At 33.6% G+C, this 18,355-nt stretch overlaps 1 protein-coding gene across 1 annotated transcript; it reads left to right on the forward strand.

Annotated features, from left to right (window-relative positions):
- Window positions 1-290: 290 nt before the first annotated feature.
- Window positions 291-18,155, forward strand: LOC128156574 (uncharacterized). The gene is made up of 29 exons (XM_052818749.1): window positions 291-466; window positions 563-681; window positions 867-1,091; window positions 1,198-1,407; window positions 1,832-1,868; window positions 3,522-3,625; window positions 3,719-3,952; window positions 4,131-4,367; window positions 4,481-4,511; window positions 4,644-4,729; window positions 5,348-5,593; window positions 5,705-5,935; window positions 6,068-6,137; window positions 6,254-6,850; window positions 7,343-7,464; window positions 10,104-10,229; window positions 10,391-10,615; window positions 10,697-10,906; window positions 11,370-11,406; window positions 12,359-12,486; window positions 13,077-13,310; window positions 13,492-13,728; window positions 13,821-13,851; window positions 13,961-14,046; window positions 15,789-16,034; window positions 16,138-16,368; window positions 16,481-16,544; window positions 16,667-17,272; window positions 17,765-18,155. Exons 2-29 carry the CDS (start codon window positions 595-597, stop codon window positions 18,001-18,003), a joined length of 5,217 nt encoding a protein of 1,738 aa, XP_052674709.1. The 5' UTR covers window positions 291-466; window positions 563-594; the 3' UTR covers window positions 18,004-18,155.
- The last annotated feature ends 200 nt before the right edge of the window (window positions 18,156-18,355 follow it).

Here is an 18,355-nt window from a genome sequence, read left to right on the forward strand (position 1 = left end):
TTGCTGATTTAATTTAAGTCCCACACTACATGACTGTAAAGATTTGTTTAAAATTCTAAACAATTTTTTTTCTTTGTTAGATCGATATCTGGAACAGTACCAGTTTTAAGTTTAAATGAAAAAGCCAAGAAGCTAAAAATAAAATTTACTTCAAGAAAGATACCCCCGGCCGATAAATACTTTCAGAGCAAAACAAAAGCAAAATCTCCACTGGTTGATCGATTTATAACAGGTTCGTCCAGGAAGCACTTGGAGAGGAATACCCGGTCAGACATATTTAAAACACCTACTAGTATATAAGATATCCGAGCCGTGTATACACAACCTATATATAGATCTATGTGTTATCGTTTTAAACCCGACACAGATCTAAACACAGGCGTTGTTCTGAGAAAGGAACATGTTCTGAAGTAGCGCAGCTAGGTTACTTTCGGTTTAGAAAAAAAGATAACTTTTAGCGATCTAAGTAAGTTTCCTTGGATTATTTTACCTGAAATATACAGAACGATTGAAGCATTAATTCTTTAATTAAATAAAATTTATAATTTGTTTTCAACTTCAGAAGAAAAGAGATTTCGAAAGTAGAATAGCTAGATGTCTTCAGACAATAGTAAAAATATGTCCGTAACTGTTGGGAGTATCAAAGTTCGAGTCGTCAAAGATGTGATTACAAAACAGCAGGTACGTCAGCATCAATTCTCGTGCCACCGCCATTACTGGTCATCCTCCTCCTCATCATCAGCAACAACAGCATTATCATCATCATCAGCTACTCACTGCGTCATCATGCACCTTCTCATTTAAAACTAACAGTTACATGAACTGTCGCTGATAAGATATTTGATTTGTCTTATCGTTTTCCAAAGGTTGATGTCATCGTTAACAGCAGTAATTGCCGCCTTGAACTTAAAAAGGGTCGTGCGTCTAAAGCCCTGCTGGATGCTGCTGGTGACGTCATACAGACGGAGTGTGATATATACCCCAATGGTATACAGAATGGGGAGATCGCCATCACTTCCGGCGGACAGTTGTCATGCAAGGCGATATACCACGGGGCCTTGTCCAAGTACTCTGGACCACAGGACGAACAGGTGAATTGTGACAATCTTCAACCTTCGTAATAAACAACAAATAATTTCCAGTGGAAAAAAGAACGTTCAAATTAGTTTATGTTGTGTGTTTAAATTGTAATTTCAGACACTGGCCAACCTGATCAAATCATGTCTAGATCAGGCGAATTCAGACGGATTTCAAACAATGGCCATCCCCGCCCTGGGGACGGGGTTTCTCTCCTACCCTGTTCCTACTGTCGCTAGAATCACACTGGATTGCATACACAATTGTTCAGCCACGTCGCTTCAAGAGGTTCTAGTTGTTATTTTTACGACTGAAGACGACTGTTATCAGGTAGATGTATATTCCATAGCTACTGTAGATAGAGAAAAGTCCGAAGAGTTAGATAGATTATAATTATCCTGCAGGCAAAGTATGTTTTTAAATTCTTAGTGAAACATGTGTTTTGGGGTGTTTATTTTATCATAAAATATTTCTCTTCAAGTAAATGGCACTTCCACGTTATGATGTCGCGGTGAATGATATTTATCATTCCATGCACTGTCCCCCTCTTACTAAGCATTACAATGATATTTGTCTTGAAAAATCTCTGCTTATGTTCTTGTTTTATTTTTAATTTTCACATTCAGACCATCTAAAAAAAAAAATTGAAAGTACAGCTCTAAAATTGTACATGAATGCATGTAATTAATGATGAATGAATTGATAAAGTGATTAACCATTAATATCGGTAATTTTGATTTTTTTTTTTAAATAGACATTTTTGACCGAAGCAAAGAAGTACATTCCTAAAGGTAAATGCTTTGCTATTAGTTATCTTTGCCCCATTAAACAAAATAATCTAGAATAAATCTAGAAAAAATTGTGTGCTACAGTCAAAGTTTAGGAAAATGTTTTATATAAGGAAACTAGGTTGCGTATTTTCCCTCCCCTCAAATTAAAAACCTTTTATAAAGTGAAACTAGTCAAGTGTCCCTAACTTCAATATGAACTAGTTCATACTATACATTTCAAACTTTTAAAAAAATATTTCCACATTATGGTCATGGAGGCCATGAAATGAGTCGGAAATGCTAAAACATGAAGTGCATGTATTATACTCAAAACACGGACGTATTAAATGTAGTCGATTTTGCCTCCAATCGGCTTTTAAATAATCTGCAACTAAAAATTTGTAAGCCTTCTGTCTTACGGATCCAATTGAGGGTCAGCTCAAACTTAGTGATGACAAGTCCAGTATTTCTTTCTCAAGCGGTTTTATTAAGCGTGATCGTATAGTTACAATTACATCAGCTAATAGCAGCCCAAATCAGGAGTCTCTGAATATCTATAAGCGGTATCTATCTCAGCGGAATATCCTAATCTGTTCAACATCATTTTATATGGGTATATATAACATTTTACTTATGATGGACAGTTCTGACTAGTTCGGCCCATTTACGGCGATCATGAGTGAACATTTAGTGTTCAAAATTAAGATTAATAGTTTATTCCTAAATAAAGTAACAAAACCGTCAAAACTGCCAATCAAAGAGTCTGGATGCAGGATTTGAGTCTCCGAGTCCTGGGTCTCGGAGTCCCCCACCTAGTATGAGGCATCACTTACTCACAATACGTTCATTCACACACGGCATAAAAGGTTACAAAGGTTAATATATAGAATACACAATACATGACTCAATATAGAGTATACTAGAGCTATCGTTGCAGACACAGAATCGCCAAATATGACACTTGTTGTTAAACTCTCAATTTGGATATTATTATGCCCGTATTATGCACCTGGTTTCATAACATCATTTAGGAATACTACGCATTGCTACAAGAGTCACAGAGTTCATTCTGTCAATTATCATTAACACCATTCAGTGCGCAGCATCTAGGTACACATAAATATCATAGTGACCATTATGTAATACTAGCAATTCAAGGTCATAGCATGGCTATCTGTTTACAAATTGCACCTATGCATGATGACATATTTACCCCAAAAAATTAAAAAAAATTATTAAAAAAGCACAAACGACAGAATTAAGAAAACTTTTAATGGGATTTTGGTTTACTGGTATGCATGCGCATTTTAATACCGCATACCATGATTTCGGCAATATGCGAAGAACACAAACTTTCAAATTCATTGAATTCGATGTTAAATTAAACGGATCCACAAAATCAAATACCCAGGTGTTAAACGAACAAAAACCACGATTTGTTACTGGAGAGCCAATGTCCATGATTGAACGTATCTCTAAACTTAATGTTTTACAAATTAAAGTTGATGCTCAAACATCTAAAGTTTAAATTTATATTATTTTAAGATTATAAAAAAAGTTATAAAATGGTCCAGTACTTTTTTACATTAATAAACATTGTAAGCTAACATAATGCAAACTTAAGAATCTTGATTAGATATAGTAACATGCTGTGCTTACATTTATCATTAACAGCCAAAAGTCCTGGAAAGAAATTGCCACCTCAGACAACACCCAACAGTTGCAAAATTGGCCCAATGACAGTGGAGGTGGTAGTGACTACACTGAGCTCGGTTCATGTAAGAAATCAAGTTTTCCACCATATTTATCAATACGGTAAATGTAAGATAAATTATGGGAGTTTTTTTTTTTAATTTTGAGTCAAATTCTAGGCAGATGTATTAGTGTGTAGTGGGCCGAAGGACTTGCAGCTCACAAATGGCAGCCTATCAAAATCCTTACTGGAAGCGGCTGGAGATGGTTTGCAAGAAGAACTCGACAGTAGCTACCCAGATGGAATCGATTTTGGAGAGTGTGCGATAAGCAAAGGACACAATCTCCCCTGCAAATCCGTGTATCATGGTACACTGCCTAAATGGGGATCAAGCACACCAGACCCCTCCTTTGTAAGGAAAATGACACATTATGATCTACAGTCTTTAATTAGCTGTTAATGACGAAATAATAATAAATATAGTTTGCGTTTTCAGGATTCTTTGCTAATGCATGGCTTTTATAATTGTATTACTTAAAACGTGTTTTAAACTTACATGTAGCATATTAAATTGTAATCTATTTGAGTAGATTTTGAAAAAGTTCATGGTTGAGTGTCTGAAAGAAGCAAACAACCATGCCATGAAATCGATAGCGTTTCCAACTCTTGGCCTGGGGGCACTGCATTTTCCTGCACACCAATCCGCCAAACTAATGGCGCAGGGTCTTCGTGAGTTCAATAATAGTCATCGTCGAATCACCATTGGCATCAGCAAAGTCATTATCTTCGTCTACAGTGAAATGAAAGACAGTGGCAAAATACAGACTGTAAGTTCTGTAACATACATACTTGTACTAGGTTATGTTCGCCCATTTTCGATTAAGCTGTACAGAATTCTAATGTACATTATTCTGAACGTTTGAAAACATTTTTCTTGTAGACATTTCTTAATGAACTGACAGGCCAGTCAGGTAATCTTTGTTTTGATTGTCTTTATCATTTGATTTACAGTAAAATGGAAAGGTTGCAAGATTAAAGAGTCATTTGGGAGTGTAAACTATTATAATGTAAAATTTTCATGATTTTTAATATTATTTATTCAGCTCCATCTGGGAAAAAATCTGTGTTTTCCGTAAAGATTGGCGGCGTTCCTGTCACAGTTAAAGTCGGAAATATTACAATAGAAAAGGTAATAATTATGATTATTAAATCTTATGAAATAAAAAAAGAAAAACAAGGATAATTACAATTACAAGAAATACAAAAATTCCTTAATTTCAACTGTACCAAATTATAAATTTCTAAGGATAATCTTCTTTAAAATTCCCCTTAATTAAAAAACAACGCTAACATACATGGTTTCAAAAAGCAAGAGTTCTATAATTATAGTTCATATATTAGTGGTTCTGGTGTAACAGAATCATTTTTATGAACTACGTTCCAGAAACCGATTGCCTCCTTATTATTGATACATGCATTCTTTGGTATCTCTTTTCTTTACTCCTCGGTTATAGGGAGACAAACTACAAGTGTATTCCGTAGTATTATGTTTAATGATGATATTTATACCTCTTCGATTCTCTCAAGATATACGTGAGAAGCATGTAAGTAAAACGTTAAAACTCTAAACATTAAGCATTGCTTTAAAAACAATTTTCACCGTTGATGATGCTGTGTCAGGAAACTTGCTCTGACTACCAGGAAACTCTGTAAATAAAGATTGTGTGATTCTAATGTTAAGAGTATTTTTAGCCTGCTTTAAGTTTATCACCAAACCTTTTATTAAATCAGTTTTCTTCCTCAATAGGTGGACGTTCTAGTGAACAGTGTTTCTACCAAACTAGGATTGACTTCCGGTAGTGCAGGAGCAATAGCTTCCGCGGCTGGCCCGGGTTTGGCCAGTGAACTTACTACAAATAATCCAAATGGAGTGAAATACGGTGAACTGGTCGTCACTGCTGGTCACGACATCGCAAACGTTAAAGAAATATATCACGGGGCTCTTCTACCTTGGTATTCAAAGCGGGCAGGGGGGACAAAACCTCCCGATGATGCAAGTATTTTCAAAAGTGGTTTTATTTTCAATAATTAATGTTGAAATATTATTTGGTCGTTATAGAATCAACAATTTTTTAATGAAATATTTTTCGTCCCAACAATCTAGATTCTAGAGGAATTTATCTTGGAATGCCTTCAGAGAGCAAATACAAATGGTCATAAATCAATAGCATTTCCAGCTCTTGGAACAGGATTTCTTAAATTTCCTACAGATGTCGCGTCGGCTTGCATGGTATCTGCGTTTAGCAAATTTTGCCAAGAAACCAAAAATAAAAGTGTGTCGGAAATAGGAGTTGTGCTGTATGAAGGAGCTGATAATTTGAAGCAATTGGAAAAGGTTTTATATTATATGTTGATAACCAAATTAAACTTAAATTTGAATTTTATATTTAGACAACAGAGATTAAAAGTGAGGACATTTTACGATCAATTTATTTAATTTAACATTAATCATTCATTGTTATATCAGGCTTTTCAAGACGAATTCAGCCAACTGTCAGGAGAAACAACAGACACATCAGGCTCAGATGATCTGAAAAGTATACCTCTTAAATTGTTTTGTTATTTGTATATGTGAAATCAGAGGAGTGTTGACGCATGTCTAATATTAAAGAACATACTCAAACATATCTAATACGTTTTGGGGTTTATTTAGAAAAGTCTTCTAAGCCACATCACATACATCTACGTCGTCGAGTACCGACTGCTCCCCCGCAACGAGGAACAAAGGCCTATTTAGAGTGGAAATACAGGGAGGACGCCCGAACACCTCCCTACTGGTCAAAGTTCACCAGTAAAAAGAAGCTCAAGGATTGGAATTTACAGGTTCAATCAGGGGCTGCACATATGGAGAAAGTCGACCAAAAAACTCATCAATGTATTGAAGCCGCTTTCAGAAGTTCAATGGGCAATGCACAAATAGTCAGTATTCATAGAATCGAAAATGTCGAGCTTTTCTTGAAATATTCGGATGAATGTCAGAGGCTTTTTAGAAAAGCAATAGTAGAGGGAGAACTTTTGCCATTGCACAAGGTCAGCGGGTCTAATGCTAAAACAATGCAACATCTAGATCAAACAATGCAATTCCATACACATCCAGAAATAAATGAGTACTATTTCTTCCACGGTACAAAACCAGAGAATGTACCCGTGATCACAGGCCAGGGACTAGATAATAGACTGGCATATGCAGGACTATTAGGCACAGGTGTGTATGGAGCGGAAGACGCTGCCAAATCCAACGGATACACAGGTTAGTTTAACGATGTTTGTTATAAATGTAACCAGATGCTTGTATTGGAATGAGTATCCTTGTAACGCTGTCGAGGAGAGTTCTGAGTGTAGAATGGATTTTTTCATTTGTTCATTCAACTTTTTCTACATAGCAGTACTATTGGTTTATTAACATGGGTATGATCGTATGTGTATTTAATAAATTGAAATTCAGATCAGCATCTTTTAAGGTTTTTTTCCTTTGCACAGAAATAATCACTTGTATTCAATAAATAGATTTCATTCAAAAGTGATATTTATTATTATTTTATTTTACATCTAATCAATGATATTGTTAATGTTTATATAAATTTTTACCATCTTTTTCAAAGAGTTTCTGATCCGCACAGCTACATGTATGTAGAGCGGAGCGGATCAGAAACCATTGACATGTGTAGATGGATTTTTGCATTAAGGACAAATTAGTTTTAAATTTCAAGATATTCATTTGCATTTTTTTTTTCCGGTTAAGGAGCAGACACAAATGGTTGCCGCCCAATGTTTTTGATGAGGATGTGTCTTGGCGATATTTATATGACCAGCAAATCGTCCTCTGGAATCAGAAGACCACCATGCAAAAAATGTGGACTGCAAGTGTGTAATGCTCATCAAGAATTATTTGACAGTGTAGTAGCAAGCTTTGCTTACCGAGAATTTGTGGTTTATGACAGAAGCCAATCATATCCCGAATATCTCATATGGTATCAATGATTAAAGAAGTTGAATTATTCAAAGTAAAATTATGAAATTGAAAAGAGACACCAAGTAGTTAAACATTTGCTGATTTGTCTTAAATTATGAGCATAATTTGTATGCAAATAAAAGAGATGAGGTCTTATTTGTCTTTTTTAAAATTGAAAAAAATAAGGTTTTTTATTTTCAAAATTGTAAAATATGTCAGCATTTCACCATTGTTTTTTTTTTTAACAAACGAGTGAAGCTTAACAATATTCTATTGGTGGGGGGTGGGGGGGGGTGGGGGCAAGCATAATTCATTGAGTGTGTTTTCACCAAACATTAACAGCAAGTATTTTGTTATATGATATGTTGTTCTAATAATTTGAAATAAAGTAAAATCCAGAGGACAAAGTGTTGGGGTTTTTTTTTTTTTGCAATGTGTCCAAAGCATTAAATCAGCGAACAACACGATATACATTTTATTTTGCCATTTAGAATAACACGAAAGCCATATAAGAGGTTAGAATCTAGATAGAAAAGAAGGAGAAGAAGAAAAAAAAATTACATGTTTACCCCTGAAGTATTTCCTATATATTCCGGGATTATAGAGCTATCAATAAAATTTTATAATATATATGAATTTTTATGTTTGATTTTTTTTTCAAAAATCTTAACAAACTTAATTACGACGTAAACACCAATTAACATGATTAGGCGGTTAACCTGTTCAATGAAGAAAGTTACACTTAGTCTTATAGTCTAACAACAGCTAAAGTATCCAGATCAACTCAAACTCAACGGATTAAAAGGTAAAAATAAACATCTTCTCAAGCAAAGGAACGGAGACTGGATATATTGGATGGAACACCCGGTATACTTTGAGAAGTTTATTGTTAAAACAAGACCAGCAACCAATACCCTATGCACACTTGCAATGGTTCGGAATATTCGTGTTTGGAGCTACATGAAAGTAACAAATAATATTTTTAAATGTGATAGATAGAAATCTTGCATGTGCAGGTATCATAGATCTTTATAGGTCTCGAGACAAACATCCCACAGACTAAAAAAAGGCATAATTATACAGATTCACATGTAAATAACGCCACTGTAACTGCAAAATAGTGCAATAATTTTATTAAAAAATTATTTTTATAGAACTCCAGACGTAACTTGTTATTAAAGAACATCTCAATTCCAAAATAACTTTAATTTTTTTAAACATTTTGACTAATAGATTTTTCTCTAAAATTATCGAATAATGGCATGATAATGAAAACTGACAATAGTTTTTGTCGCCAAAAATGTTAATTATAATATTGATTTTTGCCTTTTAGAAACCCTTTTCTGTGTTATTTTACTTACACATTTTAAATTTTGTATCTCGGTAGATATATATAGTGAACTTTTAACAAATAGATAATAGAGTACTTAATGTTGATGATAAACATAGATTATTTTTCAAACATAAAATTCATCGAATATGTTGTCATTATATAGCTAAGATATCAAAACTATTTATGATGACAGTTAACTAACTTGGACTAAATTGTTCTGATGATCTGGCATCTTTTGGCAAGATGGGTAACACTTTTACAGGTTGATTTATAACAGTTTTTTTTATTATCGTTTTATATTGATGAAAATGAAAGCACATTATTAACATGTATATCCATATAATAAAAAAAATAATTATTCTAGCACACCATAAACGCTTTATACAGACTTTGTTGAAATGTGTGATAAAGCAGAATTTAACAGGGATGCTTACGAATGTGATTTTCAAATAAAAGAAATATATGTTTTTCCCGGTGCGTTTGAAAGATACGGGCGCTTTGGGTAAGTTATGTATATATACTTACCATACAATTATCTAAAGATACAACGTGTATGATGATGTACACCCTCTGATGCTTTTTCATAAACATTTCTCTAAAATTTGTACATGGTTTTGGAATAAAAACATTTTCAGTAAGTATCAAAATTGATTATATACGATTACCCTCTCTCTCTCTCTCTCTCTCTCTCTCTCTCTCTCTCTCTCTCTCTCTCTCTCTCTCTCTCTCACACACACACACACACACACACACACACACACACACACACACACACACACACACTTTCATTAGATAAGTATTGAAATGAAGATAAGGCGATTGTCAATATAAATCTTACATGTCTTTGATTTTGCTGGTGGAGAATTGTTAATGAATGTCTATCCCCCGCTCCTTTTACAAACAATTCTCTATGCTTTAAATAGTAACAGAAATCTGGCTCTATATCTCAAAATGGTTTGTAACAGGACGGATAAGCTTTTTCCTAATTTTGTGGAAAAAATTATTTATTTTTATAAAGTTATGTTTTGATATTGTTTAACCACAAATGCATGTTTGTAATACCATTACAAACTAGTCAAAAGCACGAATACTTGCGATTGTGTAATACTTGATTTTGTTCTTGTTCTTGTTATTCTGCATTTCTTGAATTATTAATATCATTTATTTACAAAATGAAGTGACGAATGTTAACTTGTAGGTATATATTCTTTTTTTCAGAAAAAGGCACACTTTTTGGGGCTTTTTGAAGAATTAAATATGGCTGCAGACAACAGTAAACCTTTGTTTGTAACAGTTGGAAGTATCAAAGTTCGAGTCATTAAGGATGTGATAACAGATCAGCAGGTACAATTCTTTTTTAGTTACCGTCATTCAAATCATCAAAAAGTCAAATCGCCAGCGTCATCATTACGTACTCCATGCATCAAAACTGTTTTCAATTAAAAAAACAAACATATGAACATATCATTAGGTTTTAAAGTTACATAATTATTCGTTTTTAAAAGGTTGACGTCATCGTTAATAGCAGCAACTGCCGCCTTGACCTTAGTAAAGGTCGGGCGTCTAAAGCCCTGCTGGACGCTGCTGGTGACGTCATACAGACGGAGTGTGATAAATACCCCAACGGTATACAAAATGGGGAGATCGCCATCACTTCCGGCGGACAGTTGTCATGCAAGGCGATATACCACGGAGCCTTGTCCAAGTATTCTGGACCACAGGACGATCAGGTGAATTGTTATAACCTGATTGATTTTCAAATGAACAACTCAAATAATGCAGGTGTTTTTGCCTTTATTTCTTAATTTCAGACATTGGCCAAATTGATCAAAGCATGTTTAGATCAGGCAAATACAGACGGATTTCAAACAATGGCCATCCCCGCCCTGGGGACGGGGTTTCTCTCTTACCCTGTTCCTACTGTCGCTAGAATCACTCTGGACTGCATACACAATTGTTCAGCCACGTCGCTACAAGAGGTTCTAGTCGTTATTTACAAACCTGAACATAACTGTTTCAAGGTAGATACATCTATATTTTCCATTTTTACTTTATATACAAGTAAGACAAACGACAGCTATTCAGGTGAATATCTATATTTTTCTTCGATCTTCAACAGGTGATTGATTTTAATGATTAATAAAATTGCTTGCTTTAACAGGACCAATGCTGCACCTAATATATATCTTTAAAACTATCAGTGTTATTTTGTAACTATGAAGCGTTAATTAGATATCATACTTTTTACATTGCTATTGTCTAGTCTATGGTGTTTAATCCGTTTCACTTCAATAAGCATTGAGCACATTCTCTTCTTATTTATGTACTCTAATTTTTATATTTATACCCACACTGTAAAATTAACATGCATATTCAAAATATATATGTAGTGACCATTACGTTTAGAACAATATCAAAACATTTGATATTTATCGTTAATCATTATTAGCTGATTATTCATTATCAATATTTGCTTATGCGTAGGCATTTCTGGCCGAAGTGAAGAAGTATCATCCTAAAGGTAAATACTACATTTTTGTATTATCACAATGAGATAACCAAATTAAATGTATTCCATTCGAAAAAAAACTGATAAAGATTTAAATAACACATTTATTCATTTAGAATAATTGGGCATAAACGATCGAAAATTTAAATTTAACTGAAAACGTTTTTGCAGTCAATCTTTCAGTTTAAAAAATAATATGTTTTATAATACATAATTACTTATATAAGATAGTCAAACTAAGATATTAGAGAATCTCGTTTATAGGGGATTGTTGTTAAAATTGAGGATATAGATATATAAAAATTCCAATTTTTATCCAAAATATTATAATAGAGGTATTACTTTTATTATCAAATATTTTTTTGTAAGCCCTTTTATCGAATAATATTGAAGTGTACGTCATAATCATATAAGCAATAATTTCCGGCTGAAGTGCCAAAATAAAATTAAACATCATCCTGATACTACGGATGTATCATTTGAAATCGAAAATATCTTTCATTAATTTATATTTACATTTTCAAATATGTTTCCTTATATAAGCCTATAGAATAACAACACAATGATCATAGCACGCGCTTATCGCTTGTCGCTTAGATTGTAAACACAAAATCTCCGTAGTTTTAACAAAATTGAGCAATTTGCCTTTTTTCAAAAGCAAATAAAAGTAATAAACAGTCATGTTAAAAAGTTCAGTTTATTTCTCAATTAATAAAATTGACCTTTTAAAATTGTTAAATACCTACTCAAAAGGACAACACTTCCCCAAAACATGATAATCAATCAAATTGCATTGCTGACATGAATAATTCATTATAACTTTTATGTAGCAGCCTATACAAAGTTATATTTAACTTTTGTGAGATTTTTACACGCACATATTTTTTTTTTAAATTGAAGTACTCAGTTGACAGTACATTGATTATCTAAATACACGAATCTGTATTTTAGATTTTATTTACAGCTAGCAGTCAGGGAAGACCACTTGAAAGCAGTCAGGGAAGACAACTGCAAACCCAAACAACACCCAACAGTTGCAAAATTGGCCCAATGACAGTAGAAGTTGTGGTGAATACGCTGGGCTCTGTTCATGTAAGAAGTTCTTTTTGCCAGAACATTAAATGCCGTAGACAAACTATTCGTATTTAACAGCATATTTTTATGTTCCCATGTTACTTTAAGCCAAGACAACTGCACTTAGTTTTTGATGTTAAGTATAACAAAACAGATAAAGAAATGAATAAATGTCATTTATTGAAGTAAATGACAAAAAAATATATATACGCCATCAAGGGGGTCAGCATAGACTAGAAAGCAACTGACTACTATAAATATGTTAAGTCTTTGGCAGTACATTATGCAATATGCTGACCCCCAATAGTAAAACATATCAAATATCAAGGCAATGATATATACCAAACATCAAAGCAGGGTAGAATATAACAAGATACACCCAATAACAAGATACATAGTATAATTTTTGGAAACGCAGAATCGGCCTTTTTTCAAAGATATAAATATCTGCGGTAAATAAAAATAGTTTTTGTTGGTTTACACAAAATACAATGCGCGTGTGCAATGAGTGTGCGATGAAACGGTAAAAATTAATACATGTTTGCTTTATAATCGGGTCAAACGGCTTTCATATCAATTTGCAATATGTTTTAAATTTTTAATACCAGGCAGACGTGATAGTGTGCAATGGGTCCAAGGACTTGAAGCTCAGTAATGGCAGCTTATCAAAATCCTTGCTGGAAGTGGCTGGAGATAGTTTGCAAGAGGAACTTGACAGTAGCTACCCAAATGGAATCGATTTTGGAGAGTGTGCGATAAGCAAAGGATACAATCTGCCCTGCAAATCAGTGTATTATGGTACACTGCCTAAATGGGGATCGAGTGCCCCCGATCCTTCCTATGTAAGGAATGTCATTTATTTACTATCAGTTCTCAGTTGTGAATAAGTTTTATGGTCATTGATTTATGTATACACTAGTTTGAAATGATAAAAAAGTCATTTTCCATAGTAAAGGATTTACATTGCTTCAATCATAGAATCTTATACAGGCAATAGTAAGGACTTTAACTTTACTTGAATAGATTCTAAAAAAGTTCATGGTTGAATGTCTCAAAGAAGCAAATCAGCATTCTATGACGTCAATAGCATTTCCAACTCTTGGTCTGGGGGTGCTACACTTTCCTGCGCACCAATCTGCCCGGCTGATGATACAAGGCATCTTTGAGTTCATCAACAACCATCCTCACACCACCATTAGCATCAATAAAGTCATCATTGTTGTCTATAGTGCAATGAAAGACAGTGGGAAAATGCAGACTGTGAGTTCTGTAACCGGAAGGTTTTACTGCATAAAATATTTGTTCTCAATACCGAATTTACTTTAAAACTGAATTTTTATTCATTCTTGTAGACATATGTTAAGGAACTGGAAGACCAGTCAGGTAAATGTTGGTTGATACTTTTAAAATATGTTCAAGATAATGGAGAGTTTGCAATGTTAAGTGGCATTTGCAAACGTAAACTATATTTTCCATTTTTTTTTTCTTTCAGCTCCTTCTGTGAATAAAACTGTGTATTCTGGGAAAATTGACAGTGTTTCCATTACAGTCAACGTCGGAAATATTACAAAGGAAAAGGTAAATACGAGTAGATGTACAAGGGTTGATCCAAATATAATACCGGTATCACACAATGCACCGCGCTTCTAAATAAGCGATGTAATATAGTTCATGTATATCAAACTTAACATAATCTTAATTTGAATTCCAACTAAGAATTTAATCAACCTTGTTGAATACTTAAAATGAAATAAATGATCAAAACGTTTCAAATTTACTTCAGTTTTAACTTTTTATATATATATATATATATATATATATATATATATATATATATATATATATATATATATATATATATATATATATATATATATATATAAGAGTAAATTCACACTAAATATTTGAAGAAAAAACATGAAATTAACTAATTGATGTTGTAAATTTTTGTTGATTTTGTTTATCTACGCAATGATCATCATCTTTTTACATGTATTAAGACGCAGAAAGTCTGCAAATGCGAAAATCGATGTGATGGACATTTTTTTTCACCAAAACAGAGAGAGAGAGAGAGAGAGAGAGAGAGAGAGAGAGAGCACTTTCAATGTTTTTAAAGCATACGCGTTGCTTATAAAAAAGTAAAAAGTCGAAACACAGCCAGAAGGGAAGTTTGAACTAGTGTTTCATAACCTTTCGTCGAACTCTCGATTCAACTGATCGTTCAGTATAAAAAAGCAAATATATTGCTCTATTTTAAAATTGTTATTAGTTATTAAATGGAAAATTACTACAATAAACTGAGCATATAGAAACTTTGTAAAGGACCGAATAAAGGATTTAACACTAACTTCAAATAATATGGCAAGCGTGTGGCAACTATCCTGGCCTCATTTTCTGTTCATTTGTTATAAATAGAAGTAATTATTTTTTTTGGTGGGAGTTGGTTTTAATCAACTCTCCTATGCAGTTACTCTTACAAACCGAAAGTGAAACACTGTTTGGACCAAAGCACAAATCATCGCCGCTGACAAGACTTAGTTCTTGAAAATAATTGATAAATTCGAAATAATGTACACTAAAGCTTTTTTTTTTCTTCAAGGAAACTTATTTATAAATACCTTGGAAATAGCCATATTTTAAATGGTACGAACAATTTAGATATTTTTTGTAGTCGCCAGAGTTCAAAATAGTCTCGTTCATCTCGACGCTGTCTCCGTAAATCTCCGACAAGCAGAGAGTCTTTCTTGCTTGTCGGAGAATAACGGCGAGAGCCGAGCGTTTGGTTGAACGAGACGAGAGTTCAATATTGCTTGGATCCCTAAACTTTCCAGAAATATATCTATCACTGATTCATTATAGTTTGATTGAATTAAATGAATTCTATCTTTGAATATTACTTAACATGATTCATATGGGGTTTTATCAACATTCTTGTGTCGAAAAAGTCCGAAAATTCACATGATAAAAATGTGCGTAATTCAAATACAGATTAGAAACTACCTGCACCTGTCATGCAAAATAACATATCACTGAATTTTAAATAAATAAACTTCGATAAAATCAACTCCCGTCAGTTCTTCGATACTTTGATCTGAATTAAAATGTGTATAAATACTTCAAAAATGAAAAAAAAAATCGCCTGCGTCGAGTTTTAATCAGATTCTGTGACAAAGCTTTAGATCAATCCTCGTAACTGTGATTTTTATAGTTTGTAAGGGATTTTTTAAATTACAAACTTGATTTCTACTGAAGACTTATTTTAAAATACCGAATTTTTATTTGATTTAAGCATTATTTTGTTAAAACATCTCTCCCGTTAGGTGGATGTTCTTGTAAACAGCGTTCCTACCAACCTAGGATTGACTTCCCGTGGTGCAGCAGCAATAGCTGCCGCGGCTGGTCCGAATTTGGCCACCGAACTACCAACCAACAATCCAAATGGGGTGAAACATGGTGATATTGTCGTTACGGCTGGACATGATCTGTCAAACGTTAAAGCAATATATCACGGGGCTCTTCTACCCTGGTATTCAAAGCGTTCAGGGGGAACAAAACCTCCCGAAGATGCAAGTATTTTCAGAAAATGTTTGTACTTGTATTAATCATTACACTTAAATGATGTAACACGTATCAAATAAACTCTTTCCATTTCTTTTTCAAAAAATGTAGATTCTAGAGGAACTTATTTTGGAATGTCTCCAGAAAGCGAACACAGATGGCCATAAATCAATAGCATTTCCTGCCCTTGGAACAGGATATCACAAGTTCCCTACAGATGTCGCACCAGCTTGCATGACATCAGCGTTTGGCAAATTTGTCCGGGAAACCAAAAGTAAAACTGTGAACGAAATAAGAGTTGTGCTGTATAAAGGAGCTGATGATCTTAGAATTTTGGAAAAGGTTTTTGTGCTTTAAGCTGTCTGTAAATTTGTTTAAGTACTCAGAAAAATGATTAAACTGAGCAATGAACCTGTAAGATGTACTTAAAATTTGAATGTATTATTATTCATAGGCCTTTCAAGATGAATTCAGCAAATTAGCTTCAGCAACAACAGACGCATCAGATGGTGTACATAGTAAGCTCTTATTCATGTTGGTAATATATGTAAGCAAGGTCAGAGGGGTTTTAATTGGTTGATTAATATAAAATGTCCTGCTTGAAATTATTTAATTTTTTTACATTGTTTTTTAAATGTAGAAACAGCAGCATCTATGGCTCCTCAAACACCCCTACTCCAGCAAGTACCCAAGGTTCCCCCGCAACGAGGAACCAAAGCCTATTTGGAGTGGAAATACAGAGAGGACGCCCGAACACCACCTTACTGGTCAAAATTCACCAATAAAATTACACTGAAAGATTGGAATCTGCAGGTTAAATCTGGAGCTGCACATTTGGAAAGTGTAGACCAAAGTACTTATAGAAGCATTAAAGCTGCATTTAAAAGTTCAATGGGTCAATCCAAAATCGTCAGTATTCAAAGAATCGAGAATGTCGTGTTATTCCTGAAATACTCCGATGAATGTCAGAGGCTCTTTCGAAAAGCGGTCGTAGAAGGTGATTTTGTACCATTGCAGAAAGTCCGTAATTCTACAGGAACAGCTAAAACAATGCAACATCTGGATCAGACGATGCTCGATCATACACACACAGAAATAAATGAATATTATTTCTTTCATGGGACAAAGCCACATTGTGTTTCCGTGATCACGGGTCAGGGATTGGACAACAGACTGGCTGGTCCAGGACTTTTGGGCACAGGTGTGTATGGGGCAGAAGACGCAGCCAAATCCAGCTCATACACAGGTGAATGCAAAGAGACATTTAAGTTGACTTTGAGTTTAAAGTTTGAATTATCCTCATAAAAATGGCATTTGTTCTTCAAAGGTAAACTATTGATCAACATACATTTTTCTAAAGCAGTAAAGCAAGTTACCAAGTAATATTTATTTCCAGAAGAGTTTTAATAATAAAATATATGGAAAGTTTTAAGTAGTTAAACCATTTTGCAAAACGGAGTTCCAAATTCACTTTATTTTATCAAGCATATTTTGTTCTTTATAATACCACTGGGAAAAGTCAATGTCATACAAATGTGTGGTACAAAGACATCATGAAAACCAACGCTTTACGATAAGAATATATTATGTGATATCATGCATTTTTAAAATGAAACTAATTGAAAAAATGGTATTAATGTCATATCTTTTATTTTCTTAACTAACAAACCTCCGCCAATGATGTTTTTTGTGTGTATTAACCTTAAAATTATCATGTACATTTTGTTTTCAAATTTAGGAGTTGACTCCAAAGGCTGTCACCCGATGTTTTTAATGAGGATGTGTCTGGGAGATATTTATATGACCAGCCGATCGGCAACTGGTATCAGAAGACCCCCTTGTAAAAAATGTGGACGCCAAATGTGCACTTCTCATCAAGAAATATATGACAGCGTGGTAGCAAACTTTATGGCCCGAGAGTTTGTCGTTTATGACAGATCCCAATCATATCCTGAATACCTGATATGGTATCAGTAAATTAAGAGGGGAAATTGTGTTTCCGGAAATGGAAATCGAGATATACAGATCATTTAGAATTATTTACGTTTTTATACGAATAAGAAAATATCCGGCAAACAAAAAGTTAGTGCCATGATCAATATGACTTCATATACCCGTTATTAAATGAGCTCTGAAATATATATATATATATATATATATATATATATATATATATATATATATATATATATATATATATATATATATATATATATATTTCTCTTGTATACATGTAGTATTGCAAAATAGATGTCAAAACTTACTTAATATTTCTTAGTTTTTCCACTTGATGCTTGATTTCTTTGATTATCTAGACTTAATATTTGTA

Source organism: Crassostrea angulata, chromosome 7, assembly GCF_025612915.1.
Source record: "Crassostrea angulata isolate pt1a10 chromosome 7, ASM2561291v2, whole genome shotgun sequence".
In the NCBI taxonomy this organism is placed as follows: Eukaryota; Metazoa; Mollusca; class Bivalvia; order Ostreida; family Ostreidae; genus Magallana; species Magallana angulata.